Here is a 19,519-nt window from a genome sequence, read left to right as displayed (position 1 = left end):
GTGTTCCCATGCACCTGCTGTCCTTATTCTTCTAGGTGGTAGAGGTTGCGAGTTGGAAGGTGCTTTTAAAGGAGCTTTGACAAGTTGCTACAGTCGATCTTGTAAATGGTGCACAATGCTGCCACCGTGCACTGACGATGGAGGCAGTGAATGTTTAAGGTGATGGACAGGATGCTGATCAAACAAGCTTCTTTGTCATGGATGGTGTTGAGCTTATTGAGTTGTTAGAGCTGCACTCATTCAGGCAAGTTAAGAGGTCTCTATCACAATCCTGACTTGTGCCTTGTAGAACATAAGAAATAGGAGCAAGAGTTGGCTAATTGGCTCCTTGAGCCTGCTCCACTATTCAGTAAGATCAAGGCTGTAGTATAAGGCTGTTTGGGCAGAGAAAAGGTTAATGTGGGACTGGTGAACAGTATTGACCACTGTATGATGTACAGAGTGATGTGGTAGTAGACTGTGTTTAGAAGAGTCTCAAAGAAACCAGCATGGAGACAGCACCCATACGTACAAACGAACCTACAAATTATGGGCAGGAGTAGGCCACTTGGCCCCTCGAGCCTGCTCCGCCATTTAATAAGATCATGGCTGATCTAAATGTAACCTCAACCCCACATTCCTGCCTGCCCCTGATAACCTTTCACCCCTGTTAATCAAGAATCTATCTAGCTCTGACTTAAAAATTTTCAAAGGCTCTGCTCCCACCACCTTTTGAGGAAGAGAGTTCCAAAGACTCATGATAAAAAAATTCCACTCATCTGTCTTAAATGAGCGACCTGTTGTTTTAAACAGTGACCGTTAGTTCTAGATTCCCCAACAGGAGGAAACATCCTCCCCACATCCACCCTGTCAAGACCCCTCAGGATCTTAAAGGTTTCAATTAAGTCGCCTCTTACTCTTCTAAATTCCAGTGGATACAAGCCTAACGTGTCCATCCTTTCCTCATAAGAGAACCCGCCCATTCCTGATATTAGTCCAGTAAACCTTCTCTGAACTGCTTTTGACACATTTACATCTTTTTTTAAATAAGGAAACCAGTACTATACACCATACTCCAGATGTGGTCTCACCAAAGCCATGTACAACTGAAGCATAACCTTTCTACTTTTGTAATCTATTCCCCTCCCAATAAATGATAACGTTCTATTAGCTTTCCTAATTACTTGCTGTACCTGCACACTAACCTTTTGTGATTCATACACTAGGACACCCAGATCCCTCTGAATCTCAGAGCTCTGCAATCTCTCACCATTTAGATAATAAGCTTTTTTTATTCTTCCTGCCAAAATAAATGATTTCACATTTGCCCACATTATACTCCATTTGTCAATTCTTTGCCCACTGACTTAACCTATCTATGTCACTTTGTAGCTTCCTTACATTCTCTTCATAATTTACTTTCCTACCTATCTTTGTGTCATCAGCAAATTTAGCAACTATTCCTTTGGTACTTACATCCAACTCATTTATATAAATTGTAAAAAGTCGAGGCCCCAGCACTGATCCCTGTGGCACACCACTCATCGCATCCTGCCAACCAGAAAAAGACCCATTTATGCCAACTCTCTGTTTCCTGTTAGCTAGCCAATCTTATATCCATGCCAATATGTTACCCCCTACACCATGAGCTTTTATTTTCTGCAATAACCTTTAATGTGGCACTTTATCAAATGCCTTCTGGAAATCTAAGTATAGTACATCCACCGGTTCCCCTTTATCCACAGCACATGTGACTCCTTCAAAGAACTTCAATAAATTGGTTAAATATGATTTTCCTTTTACAAAACCATGTTGACTCTGCCTGATTGCCTTGAATTTTTCTAAGTTCCCTGTTATAACATCTTTAATAATGTCTTCTAACATTTTCCCTATAACAGATGTTAGGCTAACTGGCCTGTACCTTGGAGATGTATATAATTATGGGTTACCAATAAACGGTTTATGTTCAACCATACAAGCCTCCAGACCTTTTAGTGAGGCACCAAACATTCTTATAACAATGGCTGATCTGATTGTGGCCTTAGCTCCACTTTCTTGCCTGTCCCCATAACCCTTGACTCCTTTATTGTTCAAAAATGTGTTTAAATCAGCCTTGAATATATTCAATGACCCAGCCTCCACTGCTCTCTGGGATAGAGAATTCTTAAGGTTAACAGCCCTCTGAGAGAAGAAATCCCTCCTCATCACTGCCTTAAATGGGTGATCCCTTATTTTGAAATTAGATGGCTTTGGGGAGACGAGTGGTGAATTCCTCATAGCAGAATTCCCAGCCTCTGACCTATGAAAATAACAAAGAAATCCAAGATCTGCTAGCAATAAAAAGGTCAGCTCATCAGCTCATCTGGCTCAGCCAGCCAGCCAAGAGAAAAAGACAGCCTACTGTTAAGCACGCAGCACCCTTCAACGTAAACTGAGGAACATCCAAAATGATTGGTGGATTGCACTTGCGGAAAAAACTCAACTGTACACTGATACAGGCAATGTAAGAAGCTTCTTTGAAGCACTAAAATCTGTCTATGGACCAGCATATCAAACCCAAAACCTTCTGAGGAGCGCCGATAGCAAGACACTACACACCGACAAGGAGTCAGTCCTGGATCGCTGGTCGGGGCACTTTGAAACACACTTCAGCACCAAGTGCACAGTGCATGATACTGCCATCAACCAGATAAAGAGCAACAAAGCCCCCGGAGTCGATGGAATTTCACCAGAATCCTTGAATCATGCTGGCCCTGCCCTATATACCAAGCTCCATGAGTTTTTCATGGCCTGCTGGGAACAAGGCAGGATTCCAAAGGATCTTTGTGATGTTTTCATCACTTTGTACACAAACAAAGGAGAAATGTCAGACTGCTCCAACTAATGTGGGATCACCCTCCTTTGCATTGCTGGGAAGATCCTGGCTAGAATACTTCTGAACAGGCTTCTACCCAACATTGTGGAAGAAAACCTCCCACAGAACCAGTGTGGTTTCAGAGCAAACAGAGCTACCACAGACATGGTATTTGTATTCAGACAAATACAACAAAAGTGTTGCGAGCAAAGTAAAGGCCTGTACATCATTTTCATAGGCCTCACCAAGGCATTTGACACTGTGAGCAGTGATGAACTTTTGAAAATCCTTGAAAAACTTGGATGTCCATGCAGGTTCCTGGCCATGGTGAAGCAGTTTCATGAAAATCAGTAGAGACAAGTCAAGCATAACAGCGACCTCTCGAGTCCCTTCCGAATCTCCAATGGCATGAAGCAGGGATGTGTGCTGGCCCCAACCTTATTCACCATCTTCTTCAGCATGATGCTGCAGCAGGCAATGGAAGGCTTTGAGGAGGGAGTTTACATACGCTTCCGGACTGTTGGAGGTCTTTGCAACCTCATGCGTCTTCAGGCTCACCCAAAGTCCCAAGGAAAACTCATCTGTGAACTTCTTTTCTCTTATTACTGCACTCTCCTGGCTGACAGTCAGTCAGACCTGCAACATATAACAACATGTTTTCCCGAGGCAGCACAATTCTTCGGACTAAAAATTAGTTTAAAGAAAACTGAAGTCCTGCATCAGCCTGCATCCAAGGAACTCAAAGTATACAAAGCCATAGTCCTCACCACTTTTCTGTGTGGCGCCAAGTCATGGCTCCTGAACCTCCATCATGTAGGCCTTCTAGAGAGCTTCCATTAGCGCTGCCTCCGCTGCATCTTCAAGATCCGCTGGCAGGACCGCATCACAAATATTAAAGTCCTGAAAACAGCCAACCTCACCAGCATCGAGATCATCCTCCTGCAAAGCCAACTGCATTGGGCAGGTCACATTGCCCGGATGGATGACAGTTCCCTACCCAAGATCGTGTTGTACGGAGAGCTGACCACTGGTAAGCGCAACAGAGAGGCCCCACCCAATGTGCAGGGGTATGGGGAAAAGGCAGGAAAATGGCACTAGGACATAACACTCATTTGGAGAGCCGGTGCAGGCACGGTGGGCTGAATAGCCTCCTTCTGTGCCGATAAAATTCTGTGATTCTGTAATGCAGAGAAGTGTGACGTGATTAATTTTGGTTGAATGAATGTGAAGAGATAATATAATATAAAGGGTACAGTTATAAAAGGGGACAAAGGAGCAGAAAGACCTGGTGGTATATGTGTTAAAATGATTGAAGGTGGCAGGACAGGTTGAGAGTGTGGGTAGTAAAGTGTATGGGATCCAGGGCTCTATAAATAGGGGCATTGAGTACAAAAGCAAAGAAGTTATGATAAGCCTATATAAAACACCTGTGGCCTCAACTCAAGTATTGGGTCCAGTTCTGGCACCACACTTTAGGGAAGGTGTGAAGGCTTTAGAGACGGTGCAGAAAAGATTCATGAGAATGGTTCCAGAGATGAGGAACTTCAGTTATGTAGATAGATTGGTGAAGCCGGAACTGTTGTTCTTGGAAAAGAGAAGGTTGAGAGGAGATTTCATAGAGGTATTCAAAATCATGAGGGGGCTGGACAGAGTAGATAGAGAGAAATTGTTCCCATTGGTGGAAGGATCAAGAACCAGAGGGCACAAATTTAAAGTAATTGGCAAAAGAAGAAATGGTGACATGAGGAAAACCTTTTTTTAAGCAGTGAGTGGCTAAGTTCTGGATTGCACTGCCTGTGAGTGTGGTGGAGGCAGATTCAATCATGGCATTCAAAATGGAATTGGATCATTATCTGAAAAGTAAAAATTTGCTGTGGCGAAAAAGCAGGAGAATGGCACTGAGTGAAATGCTTTTGCAGAGAGCCAGCACAAACACGACAACCTGAATGGCTCCCTTTTGGGCTGTGACCATTCTATGATTCTATATTTTGTGCTAGGTATGACCCCAACCACTGGGGAAATTCCACCACCCCCTCCCACCCCGATTCCCATAGACTTCAATTTTGCTAGGGCTCAAAGTCATTGACCTGAAACATTAATTCAAAATCAATTAGGTAGGAACTAGTTACAGTGGGGTTGGATGAGCAAAATGCTATTGAATGATAGAATTAAATAAAGGACAGTAAAAGGGAAAAGTTAGTAATACTGAATATCCTACCAGCTACCAAATATTCAAAGGAAGTTTCAGTTTTGTGGGAGTCAATGAGGCTGTTGAGTCCCAGGCCTTCATTCCTAACCCTGGAGAATTTCATTCTTCCTCCTATTAACTGCAGTGTACATTGAGAGATAGTCTGCATTGAGTAGAAACTTATTGAAATTGCATGGAACTTGTTTTCTAAATAGTACTTCAGGAACTCTCAAGGGATAGTGCAATATTGAATTTAATGCTAATGAATTTGGAGAGACCAATAAGCAAAACAGAAGTAAGTGAAAATAATACTGTCAATCTCAAAAGCATAGTTATTAGATGCATAAAGAATGCATCCCTGGAACAGATCAAGGCAGGGTAAAAGAGGAAGACCAGTTTGGCTTAGAAGCAAATCACAGCAAAAGCATTCCATTTTTTTAATGTTCAGGAAAGGAACAAGATTAGGAAATCTATAAAGATAAACTGAGGAATGCTAATAATTGTTTTGGACTGCTGGGGACACGCAAGGAAAACATAGTTAGAAACTTCAAGCAGAAGCATAAAACATTCTTCAACTCAGAAATAAACAAAGGTGCAAATAAGTTAGGTCACTAAACAAGGACACTCAGGAAATGGCTGAAGATGGAATAATTGCTGAAACTTTTAATGTTCAACAGTTTTCACAACAGGAATGGGAGAAGAAATGTTGGAATTGGGTTTAAAGATGAATGTAGACTGAAAATTGTAAAATCATAAGAGAGGACATATTAGGGAGGTGTTGAAGTTCAAGGTTGGCAAGGCTCCAGACTCTAACAGGGTTCTGAAGGAATTAACTCGAGAAGTACGGGTGGTCTTGTGGATATTTCTCAGAGTTCACTGGACTCAGATTAAATCCCAGATGACTGGAAAATGGCAAATGTGACTCCCATCCTCAAGAGAAGGGCAAGGGATGAAACATCAAATTATAAACCTGTAAGCTTCACTTCCATTGTGTGAAAGCATTTGAAATTATTATGAGGGATAATTTATGGGAGCATCTTGAGGGGCATGAGTTAATATGAGACAGCCAGCATGGTTTCAGAAGTAGAAGACTCCACGTAACTAAATTATTGAATTTTTTGAGGTTGCAGATAGAAGATAGAAATTGTCCTTTATAATTGGGTCCTCAGTAAGATCCAGGCCCAGGGCATAAATGGGACTATAGTAAAATAGTTGATTGGTAGAGAGCAAACAACAGTAGTGCATGGTTTGGTATCTGATTGACAGCTAGTTGCTGGTCAAGTGCCACAAGGTTCAGTATTGCAGCTGCTGCCATTTCTCATTTGTATTTTGAGAAAGGTAATGTGTCCAAAAACTCCAAATTTGCAGACAATACAAATTGGAAGCAGTGGCAAATGATGAATATCAATGAACACAAATTCAAAAGATCTTGACAAGCTTGAGTGGTGGGCAGAAAAATAGTTTACATAACTTTTTCTGGCTCTACAATAAAATGCTTAACTTTTCTGATGGCTAGCAGTCTTCTTACTGACCAGTGCTTCCATTAGCCCTGATTGCTCCCCGTTGTGTGCACACCAGGTTCACTCTGACGTGTTCCGAACTGCATGTTCCCTGTGTCTGCCAATCAAATATCCCAAACTGACCCAGTGAGGCCTTTTAATTGCCTCCACAATTAGTTTAACAGGAACTTAATTGGTGGCGTGGCAGATTCCAGACACCCACCCCACTGAAAATTGTCTCATGTACCAGAGATGGTGGGATTCAATGCCACCCTCCAGGAATGTGATTTTCAAATTGTGCTGGCACATGTTTCTACCCACAACAGCAATTGAAAATCTGGCCCTTAATGTCTGTGCAGGAGCCATTATTAATATAGTGGGCTCTGCACTTCTGACATGGAATGAGCACACGCACACCGACTGCTAAATTCAAGCCTCGGGCCTGTAAAATCAGAGCAGCATAATCCAACTTTCATAGAATTACATAGAATTCACAGAGCAACCAATTCAGCATAACTGCCCTGTGTTGGTGCTTATGCTGCAATGAGCTTCCTCCCACCTTCTTTCATCACATCCTATCATTGTATCCTTCTATTCCTTTCTCACTCGTTTGTTTATCTAGTTTTCCCTAAAATGCACCACGTAATTAGATACATTCGTGTTTCTAGGCCATCATTCTATAGCTTTGGCAACTTCCTCCCTTCTCTTCCTCAGGATCCTGAGATGAATCCCTTCAGCCCTGGCATTTTATCTTCCTTTAGCCTAATAACTGGTCTAACATTTTCCTTTTATCCATCATGATACAGTTCATCAAAAAAGTCAAAAAAACAATCAGGAAGGCAAAGACAAACTATGAAATTAAATTACCAAGGATCATAAAACAATATAGTAAAATATTTTACAGGCGCATCAATTAAAAAAGGAAGGCTGTGATGGTAATAGGGCTATTAAGGGATAGACAGGGTAATACCATAGGTAACCATAGAAAGAAGGCAGAAATAATAAATGATTATTTCACTTCATAGGAACATAGAACTTAAGAGCAGGAGTAGGCCATCCGTCCCTTTGAGCCTGCTCCGCCATTCAATAAAATCATGGCTGAATTGGTTGTGATCTCAACTCCACTTTCCAGTCTGCCCCCCATAATCCTTGACTCCCTTGTCTATCAAAAATCTGTCTAACTCTGCCTTGAATGAATTCAATGACTCAGCCGCCATTGCTTTCTGGGGAAGAGAATTCCACAAACTAATGACCCTCTGAGAGAAAAAAAATTCTCTTCATCTCCATCTTGAAAGAGAGACGACCCCTTACTCTTAAACTGTGTCCCCTACCTCTACGGCCCCCACAAGTGGAAAGATCCTCCTGGTATCCACCCTATCAAGTCTCCTCAGAATCTTTTTTGTTTCAATAAGATCACCTCTCACTCTTCTAAACTCCAATGAGCATAGGCCCAACCTGTTCAACCTTTCTTCATAAGATAGCCCCTCATTCCAGGAATGAGTCCAGTGAACCTTCTGTGAACCGTTTCTAAAGCAATTATATCTTTTTTTAAATAAGGAGGTCAAAACTGTACAAAGTATCCCAAATGTGGTCTCATCAAGACCCTGTACAGCTTCAGTAAAACTTCCCTATTTTTATATTCCATTCCCTTCGGTATTTACCAGGGAGTTAGAGCAAGTAACCATGACATTGAATGATGAAATGAGCAATGAGATAAGTGCACTTAAAATAAAAAAGGGATGTATTGAATAAACTAAACAAACTCAAAGAGGAGAAAGCCCCTGCTCTGGTTGGATTGCGTCCATGTATTTTAAAAGAATCCACGGAAGAGACAACAGAGATATTACTACACATATTTCATAATTTGTCAGGAAACATTGCAGTGCCAGAGGAATGTGGTTGACTCATAAAAAAAATGCCCTCTGAAAAAGGGCAATAAGCGATGGACAATAAATGCTGCCCTAGCCAGTGACGCCCACACCCCTTGAAAATTTTTTTTAAAAAGCTAAAGTAATTCCTGTATTTAAGAGGAGCAACAGAACATGTCCAGGGAATTATAGACCAGTCAGCTTAACATCAGTGATCTGAAAAACGAAATCCCTACAAAAGAAGAAAATCGAAGAACATCCAGAAATGAGAAGTATAATACTAAATAGTCAGCATGGATTTCAAAACAGAAAATCTTGCTTGACCAACCTTATTGAATTTTTTGAGGAGATAACAGAGAGGGTAGATAATGGTAATGTAGTAGATGTAATTTATCTGGATTTTCAAAAGGCCTTCGATAAGGTGCTCCATAATACACTAATGAATAAGGTCAGAGAATCTGAAGTCAAGGGACAAGTGGCAGAATGGAATGGTAGCCGACTTTAAGACAGAAAGTAGAGAGTGGGAGTAAAGGGTAGTTATTCAGAGTAGCAGAAGGTGGGAATGGTGTTTCATGATGATTAGTTCACAATTTACATTGACGATATGGACTTTGGAATCAAAAACACAATTTCTAAATTTGAGGAAGACACCAAATTGGACAATAGTCAATACTATATAAGGCTGCAACAAATTACAGGGAGACATTAATAAACTTGAAGAACGAGCAAATAATTAGCAAATGAAGTTCAAAACAGACACATGTGAGGTAGTGCATTTCAGCAGGAAGTATAGGGAGGCCACTTATAACCTGGAAGTTGCAAATCTAGGTGGGGAAGAGGAACAAAGGGAACTCAGAGCGCAAATACACCAATCACTAAATGTTGCATCACAGATTAACAAGGACAAAGTGCGGAATTTTCCATGCCCACTGGCATCGGGCATGTTCGGCGGCATGAGCGGACAATATGGCGAGGAGGCCAAAAATCAGTTTCATTACGTCATTAAACCAGTTTGCTATTGTCCGCTCAGTCCATTAATGGCGGGCTGCGCTTCAGATGTCGGGAACTTAATTGTAACACGTCTGCATATCATTACAAGGCCAGCCTGCCAGAATCATCCACACCCACTGGATCGTCTGCCCACACGCCGATGTGTTTCACAACAGCATATATAAGGAGTGAACTTGGCAGGCTGCACTTTAAGGGGAACTCGGAGATAAGTGCACAGTAATATTACACAGCGCTCGCAATGGTTACCTGTTGGACTTCAAGGTTGAGGTGACTGGGGCGGGTGGGGGGCAAGGGGTACCCTGCAGTTCAGGCAACTTGGGGGACAGTGGCTGCCCTGCAGTTGAAGTGGATTGGGTGGGGGGGGCAGGGGCTGCCCTGCGGTTGAGGTGCATTGGCAGGGGTGGGGGTAGGGGAAGGGCTGCCTTGCAGTTTAAGGTAGTGCACAAGCACATGCGGGGTAATGGGGAGGGAAGCGACCACACATTAGGGAAACCTTGTATAAAGTTACCATTCTTTTGCAGCTGAGACAGTTCAGACACAGCCACATTGACATGCATGGAATCTGGTCTCTAGCTTATCTGCCCACTCAAATAATGCAGAGGCATAAAAATGCCGCCAAGTGCTCCAGAGCTTTTCACTCCTCGGGCACAGGAAACTAATGAACGTTTCAGTGGACTGCAGAACAGTTGGGCGACTGGGCACATTGTACAATCTCCTTGCTAAAGTTGGCTATGGAGCAGTCACTGGTGGAGGTGCTCACAGCCGCTTGCAATGTCATCATCCCGGTTTGGACCAGTCTCTCCCATGGTTCAAACTAACTGTGCAGCCTTGCAGCGCAGGTTAGGAGAATGCCTGTGCCTGAGCTGACAGCACAACATGAGGTCCAATGGGCAAAGCTGCCATCAATTGGTCAGGTGGAGTTGGGCGGAGGCGGATGGGGTTTCAGGCAGCCATGCAGCGCACTAAACTCTGGCCATCCAAGTGGTGGCCAGCACTCTCTGGGAATCATTAAAGGGCCTTCAGACTTAACCAAGAGAGGTTCTTAGAACACCCAAGCCAACCCACACGTCGCTCTCTTTCATCAGAGAGCATGGAGCCTGGTGAACTAGCTGTGATTGTCATGGCGTACAGAGGGAGGAGCAGCACCCTCAGGAAGAAGGGGCGGTTGGGGCTCCCGCACACGCCATTGAAGAGGCACAGCAAGCCGTTGCTGGTTGGTGCCTAGCTAGACTCCGCCTTTCATTCCTGCAGATGACCAAGAAGCAGCGTCGCCGAAGACTGTGCATGTCTAGGGAACTGGTCGGTCACATCTGCCACCTGCTGCAGGATTTGGCGCCATGGGGACATGGAGGGTAACCACTCCAGTGGCCGTGAAAGTGACTGCGGCACTCAATTCTTATGGCAGTGGCTCCTTTCAGGCTCCACAGCTGACCTCTGTGGATATCACAAGCCTCCACCCACAGATGCATCCATGAGGTTACAGATGCCATCTTCGCAAGGGCACACAACTTTGTGCATTTTGCCGGGACCAGGAGAGCCAGGATGCAAGGGTAATTGGATTTGCCTAGATCTCAGGTTTCCCACAGGTGTAGGGTACCATCGACTGTACTCACGTGATGCTCAGATCTCTGTCGCAACAAGAGGTCAACCATGTCAACTGCATTTATCAAATGTGCAGCTGGTGCGTGACCACCACAAACACATCTTGCAGGTCTGCACATGGTTTCCAGAGAGTGTGCATGACTCCTACATTCTCAGTCGGTCACAGATCCCTGACATCTTCCAGGATCTTCAGAGGCTGCAGGGATGGCTCCTTGGGGACAAGGGCTATCCACAGAGGACGTAGCTGATGACACCCATGTCATGGCCTCAGACTGCAGCAGAGCAAAGGTATGACGAGGCTCATACTGCAATTCAGAACTTGGAGCAAACCATTGGGATGCCGAAAATAAGGTTCTGGCGCCTGGACTGGACTGATCTGGTGGAGCCCTGCAATATAGTCCAGAGGATGTCACGCATCATTGTCACCTGCTGTGCCCATTACAACCTGGCACTGCAATGGGGAGAGGTGTTGGCTGAAGAGGAGATGGAGGAGCTGAAGGTCTCCTCCAAAGAGGAGGACACCGACGGCAAAGAGGCCCTCGCAGTGACCAGACAAGGCAGGTGCGCTCAGGCCGTCCTCATAACTGCTAGATTTGTGGAGGATGATGACGACATGCAGTGAGGACACTCCATAGATCATCATATAGCCTCTATGAATGTCTGACTCCTGACTAGTCGAGGGCAGCTTGCTTGCACTCTGTGATCAGGGTCATATCATAGAGACGCAGCCATGAAACTTTAAATGCACCTAACCCTTTGTCAGCCTTCCGCACCTGGCCCTTTCAGGTGCACAGCGTCACTGGTCACAGATTTTGATGAGACGGGGGCCAGCCTCACCTTAGAGGTGCTGAGAGCAAACAGGGAGAATGAAGGAACTCTGTGCCACCTGCCCACGACATTCTGGCAACAATGACAAGCACCATCGAGGTGAAGGCACCACTAATGGGTCCAGGAAGTGTGAGGCCGGACCATCACTTTGGTCTGAAGGCTCCACAAAGCACAGGAAGAGGCCCTGGACAGAGATATTGGCCTTTATCTTGTGCAGAAAGGTTTCACATCTGAGTGACATGAACACTGCTCATCAGAACAAGGAGCCATAGGCAAGGAGACATTGTTGAGAGTCTATTTACAATAGTGAGCATTATAACAAATGATTAACACCTGTGCCCAGACTGTGCAACTACACCTGAGGTTTGAGGTGTCAGCTGTGGCTCAGTTCATAGCACCCTCGCCTTTGAATCAGAAGGTTATGGGCTCATGTCCCACTCCCGGAAACCAAGAACTGTGAATGTACTCGAATGAGTTACAATCTGTGACTGTTGATAACTCGAAAGAGTTACACCTTCTTAACCTTCCTAACCCTGTCGCTATGTCTTGGTGCTCCCTGGACATCCACAGAGAAGGTGGAGGCAGCCTGCTGCTGCTATGCCCTGTCTGTGATGACGTTGACGGGCATCTTCTGGAAGGTCAAGACCTGAAGGGGCCCTAGCCTGCTTTTGGGGTCCTGCTGTGTGGCAGTGACACCCTCCTCAATTTGTGGAACTGGAGCTGCTCGGGTCACAGGAAGAGGAGGTTCGGATGGGCTGGACACTCCCAGAGTCACCTGGGCCGAATGCCCCAGGAGGTGTGCACCTGCTGATCCTAAGGTTGGCCATCAACAGGTCCAGGCAGCGGGCGATCGATGGGGGAGTCCCGCCCGATTGTTTGTCCCTCTTCCGCGGCTACGTTCGCGGCCGGATGTCCCTGGAAAGGGAGCACGCGGTGTCTGCCGGCACCATCGAGGCCTTCCGGGCACCGCGGGGACTGGGGTGTTTTGTTGACCCCTTTAATCACATTTTGGTTTAATGTTTGTAAGTTTCCTTTAAACTTTGTCCTTGGTTTTACAGCTGACCTGAATTAGGGGCTGTGCTTAATTTCTCCCTTGTTATTGTTAATTTAGTTTATTGTTTTGACTCAAAAGAGTTACACCTGAGGTTTGAGGTGTCAGCTGTGGCTCAGTTCATAGCACCCTCGCCTTTGAATCAGAAGGTTGTGGGTTCATGTCCCACTCCCGGAAACCAAGAACTGTGAATGTACTCGAAAGAGTTACATGCGATCTGTTGATAACTCGAAAGAGTTACACCTGAGGTTTTCCTTGATTTTACAGCTGACCTGAATTAGGGGCTGTGCTTGATTTATCCCTTGTTATTGTTAATTTAGTTAATTGTTTTGACTCTATAAGAGTTACACCTGAGGTGTCAGCTGTGGCTCAGTTCATAGCACCCTCGCCTTTGAGTCAGAAGGTTGTGGGTTCATGTCCCACTCCTGGAAACCAAGAACTGTGAATGTACTCGAAAGAGTTACATGCGAACTGTTGATAACTCGAAAGAGTTACACCTGAAGTTTGAGGTGTCAGCTGTGGCTCAGTTCATAGCACCCTCGCCTTTGAATCAGAAGGTTGTGGGTTCACGTCCCACTCCCGGAAACCAAGAACTGTGAAAGTACTCGAAAGAGTTACAATCTGTGACTGTTGATAACTCGAAAGAGTTACACCTGAGGTTTTCCTTGATTTTACAGCTGACCTGAATTAGGGGCTGTGCTTGATTTATCCCTTGTTATTGTCAATTTAGTTAATTGTTTTGACTCTACAAGAGTTACACCTAAGGTTTCAGCTGTGGCTCAGTTCATAGCACCCTCGCCTTTGAATCAGAAGGTTGTGGGTTCATGTCCCACTCCCGGAAACCAAGAACTGTGAATGTACTCGAAAGAGTTACAATCTGTGACTGTTGATAACTCGAAAGAGTTACACCTTCCTAACCCTGTCGCTATGTCTTGGTGCTCCCTGGACATCCACAGAGAAGGTGGAGGCAGCCTGCTGCTGCTATGCCCTGTCTGTGATGACGTTGACGGGCATCTTCTGGAAGGTCAAAACCTGAAGGGCCCTAGCCTGCTTTTGGGGTCCTGCTGTGTGGCAGTGACACCCTCCTCAATTTGTGGAACTGGAGCTGCTCGGGTCACAGGAAGAGGAGGTTCGGATGGGCTGGACACTCCCAGAGTCACCTGGGCCGAATGCCCCAGGAGGTATGCACCTGCTGATCCTCCTCCCCATGGGTGCTCAAGGGTCCCCAGCTGACTCCTTGAGAAGCAGGGGTATCTGGAGTGAGATCGAGCTGCCCTGCACCCCTCTCGCATACATACTGTTGGAGGCCAGCTATGGCATCAGCGATGGGGTTGAGCCCACACAGCAGTGCAGGAGCGACGTCCCGGACCAAGGTCTCCATGGCAGCCACCATCCTACCAGTGTTGACCTCGGTGCACTGGCATGCCGGCACTATCACCTCAGCCTGAAGGCGGATGGACTCCTCCATTGTACCTTGCAATCTGAGGAATGCAGTGGACGTCCCTTCCTGATGTTCTCGAGCTTGCCCTTGCAGCTCCAGCAACTGTGACATGACCGAGTCCAGGGGCTCGTCATCTGACTCGGACTCAGCAGATTTATGGCCTCCAGCAGTCCTCCAAGTGCTGGGGACCTGGGAAGTCCCAGCCACCACCTGCTGTGGATCAGAAAGTGTGACATGTTCACCAGATTGTGATCCTGAGACTACTATAAAGCTAGTTCCCACCGAGGTGTGTGTCGCTGTGCTTGTGGAGGGTGTGGGTGAGCTCTGTGATGGGACTTCAAGGAGGGTGCCTCCAGATTCTTCTTCAGAGGTTTCTTCAGGATTTGATTGGAGGCCCTGCGTCGTGGGCTCTGTTGGCTGTTTCTCAGATGGCCTGCGAAAGCAAGAAGAGATAATTAGTGCATGGCAGTGGACTGTGAAACAGGACACATCTCTCACTCCATGGTTGTCTGATGAATGTTGCACTGCTGGATCCTCACTTGGTAGAGCACTGCTGACCTCACCGTCAGCACAGGATTGGTCCAGAACCTCGCCAGCCAGCTGGATGTCTCTGTTTTCAAAGTCCATGAGGACCTTGATTACGGGCATTCCTCCACCGGTCTGCAACCTCTCCCTCTTGTTGTGTGCCAGCTTGTCCTGCAAGAATAGAGGTGGAGAGAGTGTAAGCAGGATGCTTGCCAGGCCAGATAATACGTATTTCTGGCAAGTGTGGATGGTGAGTGGTCTCATGGATGGGATGAGGACAATGAAGGTGTCCCTTGAACTGGCTGTGAATGAGAGCCCTGTGGGTGTGTGATGGATTTGCGTGTGTGTGAGTTAAGAGTGATGAGAAGAGTGACTTACCTTGGCGGAACGAAGGAGATCATTTATTCTCTTGCGGCACTGGGTGGCTGTCCTCTTTTGCAGGGCGTTGGCGCTGACCACCAAGCCAGGTTGGTGATGTTGCTGCCCATCCTGTGGCCAGAACGGTGGGTTGAGGACATCATGGTGAGTCTCCACTGCATCCAAAAGGCGCTGGAGGAACCTGTCATTGAATCTGGGGGCTGCAGTCTTTTTGCCTTTTGGGGCCATGTCTTCTGTGCAGCTGTCCTGGGCTGGAAGTACTGAGAGGTGTGCGTGCGGCTGCACTTTAAATATGGCACCTGACATGATGAAGCGTCAAGGTGATGGTGTGGCAGACAAATGAAAGTCCATCCGCCATCGAAATGGCGTGCTTCCCCGGAATGCATAATTAATGTGGAGGCTTTGGAATGATACGGCATGAGAAGCCACCATTGCAGCCAGGGGGTAAAATGTTGTTTTTCCTGCCTGCTACCACACTTAGTGCAAACCTGGGATGATTCCGCCCATAGGCTTTATTTCTAGGGGGGTAGAATTGAGAAGTAGAAAAGTTATGCTAAACCTGTATCGAACCATAGAGCACTATGTGCAGTTCTGGTGGTCATATTATAAAGAGGATATAGAGGCACTGGAGGGGGTGCAGAGAAGACTTAGAAGGATAATGCCCAAAATGCATGGGAATACACATCAGGAAATGATTGACAGACTGTGTCTCTATTCTCTTGAAAAAGAAAATAGAGGAGTGAGATATTTAAAATTATGGAAGGTTTTTATGGAGTAACCACAGAGAGAATGTTTCCTCTTATGGGAATACCACAACTAGAGGCCATCAATATAAGACAGTCACCATGAAATCCAACAGGGTATTCAGAAAAAAACTCTTTACCCAAAGAGTGATGAGACTGTGGAACTCACTACCACAGGGAGTGGTTGAAGTGAATAGTATAGATGCATGGAACATAAACACAGGCATGGACTAGTTGTGTTGAATGGCCTTTTTCTGTGCCATGTATCTGATATAATCTCACTCTCAACCCCTTCAGAATTCACTCAGAAACATGGTGCTGAGCTTTTACATGTCAGGCCTCTTGCTGAACATTTTGGGAGATGTTAAGAGTTTGGGGATTGTGAAACAAGAAAGATGAAATGTCAAGGGTCTACTGATTCTGAGCTGTTTGGTTACAGTTTAGTGGCCCAATGCAGGGCTCCACCTTCACTGGCCTGGCACCAGTTCAGTTGCCCACCCAGCTAAGGAATGGCGCATGAGGCAAAGGGACATCTGAAAAGAGCTGAATTTTTTAACACATTTATTAATTTGATAGGAAGCTATGCTACTTGAGACTTTGTGATAATGATTCTCTCAAAAGCTGTCATTAATAAAATGCAAAGAGTTAACCTGTAATATGAGCAAAAGGTACATCTGAAATGTGTTAGAAGGAAGTGATAAGATGTTCTTCTGACTCTTAATTGTCACAATTGAAAATGAAATTGTTTCTACTGTACCTCAAAGAAGAATCGTAGCATCAAGGCAAGTGCCCCAAAGCAGAAGCCAGGGCCAATCTGTTGTGTATAGATGCTCTTATCGGGGTAAAGGCCTTTTTTATCTTTCATCTTTTTTAACTGTGAAATAAAAAGCAGCAGTTATTCAGCAAACTTCTTTATATTTAAATATATTATCTCTAAGAACAATAATTTTGTGTTAAACAATTAAAATATGTCTCCATTTCTCCCCTCAAAGGTATACTTTGTCTTGCTTAGTTGGGCTGTCCCTCAATTCAAGGATGATGTCTACTCAGGGAGTGAGTTTCTGCCATGGGCCTTCATTTCACTGAACAGGTCGGTTCCCAAATCACAGATCTTTGGGCACATGGGGTAGGACGTCCCAAGAGGTAGTGAAATCCGGAGTGCAGGATTTGTTTCCTTTTTTTTCTTTCTCTTCCCCAGGCTGCTTCATCATTAAGACGTTTGGACTCAAAGCATGATGCAGCTTGATGGACAAGTTGTTGCCATTTTGAACGATTGGCTCCTCCCAGTCAGTAATGTCAATTTTGCCATGCTTCAAGGAGAGCTTCAGGGTGTTGTAGAAGTATTTTCTTTGTCCTCCCCTGGAATGCTTTGTAGTTGATTGTAGTTGCTTTTGCAGAAGTTTTGCCCGAATGCTTGTGGATCTAGCTTCAAGAAAGACACTAGCATTCGTTCAACAATCCTTCTATTGAATCTGGAGGATGTGGCGGAGCCATTGTTGATGGAATTTCTCCAGTGCTCTCATATGTTGCTAGGGGGAGGTGATGGTGTAGCGGTAATATCATTGGACTTGTAACCCAGAGGCTCAGGGCAATGGTCTGGGCCCAACATGGCAGCTGGTGGAACCTTTATTGAATGTTACTTTGTAGACATTGGTTTAAACCTAGCTGTGATTGTGCTTTGATATAGTAATCAGTAGTGACATTATTAACTGTAGGTGTGTTTTCCCAAGACCTTGTTTCTCATTCTGGCCATTCACAGCTGGTGTTTGGGCTACATCTTTTTCCCTTTTCAAGCTAGACTACTAAAATAAAAGGTGTCTTTTATTTATCAGAAGTTCTTTTTCTTAATGCATTTGATGACACTTGAACTACAAGCCAGGACAATGAATAGCCTTACACATGGGGTGGTCAACTATGGTGTGGGATCAGGAGGTGATTGATGGACAATACAACCTGATTGATGGCAGATGGGAAACACCATCAAAAGAAGCATAAACAACTTGAATATAGCAAAGTCTATGAGAATTGATAAGTACTCATGCTTTCCAGACTCTTGTTTTGGGGATGTCAGAGTAAAGCTTTGAAAGGCTGGAATACAGCCAGAAATTTGACTTAAAGGGACACTGCTTACAGGATTCAGGGATGCAGTTGGAGTGGGATAATCAGCCACTGAAGGGTATGGAGGAAGGGTCATCGACGTGACTGGCCAAAGAGTCCACCGTTGTGTAAGGTTACTGCGATTTGGTAATGTATGTGCCAAGAGGGAATTTTACCATTTAGGGTCCTGCCATGGAACAGTCCAATTTGGGGTTATTGTTTCTGCTTTAAAAAAAATTGTCTTTCTTCTTTATATACAAGGGGCTTTCTCCTTTCAATAAAGTTATCTTTTCTTCTTCCTTTTTTATTATCAATTATAATTATTATATCATTATTATAATTATTGTCCAATATTCAATAAAATTGATGTTTTAATAAATTACCTGAAATTGTCACTCATTCCTGTTATGTCCAGTGTATGGTTCCAAACCAGGAGAGATTCAGGAAGGGGCTCTCATGCCCTTACAAATGAAGAGTTCCTGATGTTGTTCTCAACATTTTTCTTGGATTTCTCTGGCAACAAAGACCATGTTAGGGGTTGTTCAGGAATATTTAAAGCCACACTGTGACTCTGGGAAGATTTCCTCAGTCACAGAAAGTAAGCAATTCAGGATAATGCACATCAGGATTTTCCCTGCTCTGGACAAGAGGGAGATACCTCGATAGCTCCCACAGCATCATTTATCTCCTTTTGTCACATTTCTGAAGTCAGGTGGTGGTCATGGTGGTGGGGGCGGGGGGTGGGCCTCCCAAATCCGTAGGATGAGTGCATGGAGCCTTAATTTGAGCAAGAGCCCACCAGTTTTGAAGACCTCAGCTGGAATATCTTCAGGGCTGCAAGCTTTGTTGTTTTTCATCCGTTTGATGGCGGGTCACCCATGGATTCTACCACCGGATACTGAGGGATCTGCTGGAGAGTATCTGCTGCCACTTTGGATTCATGATTGGGGAGTTGTTGAAAATGTTCTTTCCAATGTTGATGATTACATTGTCATCCTTGAGAAGAGTAACACCATCCTGTGAACAAAGGGGATTTTGTCCACTTGACTTTGGTCTATAGATGGTCCTGGTGAATTCAAAAAAGCTTTACATGTCCTGATGATCAGCATATTGTTAGATCTCTCCGGATTTCTCTTCCCACCACATGTCATTTATCTTCTGGATTTGTCCTTAGGTGTCAGCCTTGAGCTGTTGGAATGTTGCCTTCTTGATTTGCAACCTTGGGTTGTTCTACCAGGCAGTGAAGGCTGCTCGTTTTTGTTCCAGGTCACATGTTTCAGCATTGTTTTCGTCAAACCAGTCTTGGTGATATGGCAACCTGAATTGTGCACAGTACTGCAAATGTGGTCTAACCAAGTTCAGTACAAACTTAATATAACTTGTCAACTTTTCAGTTTTATTGCTCCAGAAATAAAGCTTATTTTGGTTTGCTTTTTTTTAATGGCCTTATTAACT

The 19,519-nt window shown here is 44.8% G+C and overlaps 1 protein-coding gene across 1 annotated transcript in view; it reads right to left on the bottom strand.

The window, feature by feature from the left end:
• The window catches only part of mymk (myomaker, myoblast fusion factor), a 38,165-nt gene that overhangs the window by 6,753 nt on the left and 11,893 nt on the right, over window positions 1-19,519 (bottom strand). The window contains exon 5 of the mRNA XM_078549648.1: window positions 16,725-16,841. Coding sequence (XP_078405774.1) covers window positions 16,725-16,841 — 117 coding nt within the window. The remainder of the gene's footprint in view (window positions 1-16,724; window positions 16,842-19,519) is intronic.

This window comes from Cetorhinus maximus, chromosome 10 (assembly GCF_964194155.1).
Source record: "Cetorhinus maximus chromosome 10, sCetMax3.hap1.1, whole genome shotgun sequence".
Lineage (NCBI taxonomy): Eukaryota > Metazoa > Chordata > Chondrichthyes > Lamniformes > Cetorhinidae > Cetorhinus > Cetorhinus maximus.
The sequence above is the reverse complement of the archived record's forward strand: the minus strand, read 5'-3'. Positions and strand labels throughout refer to the sequence as shown.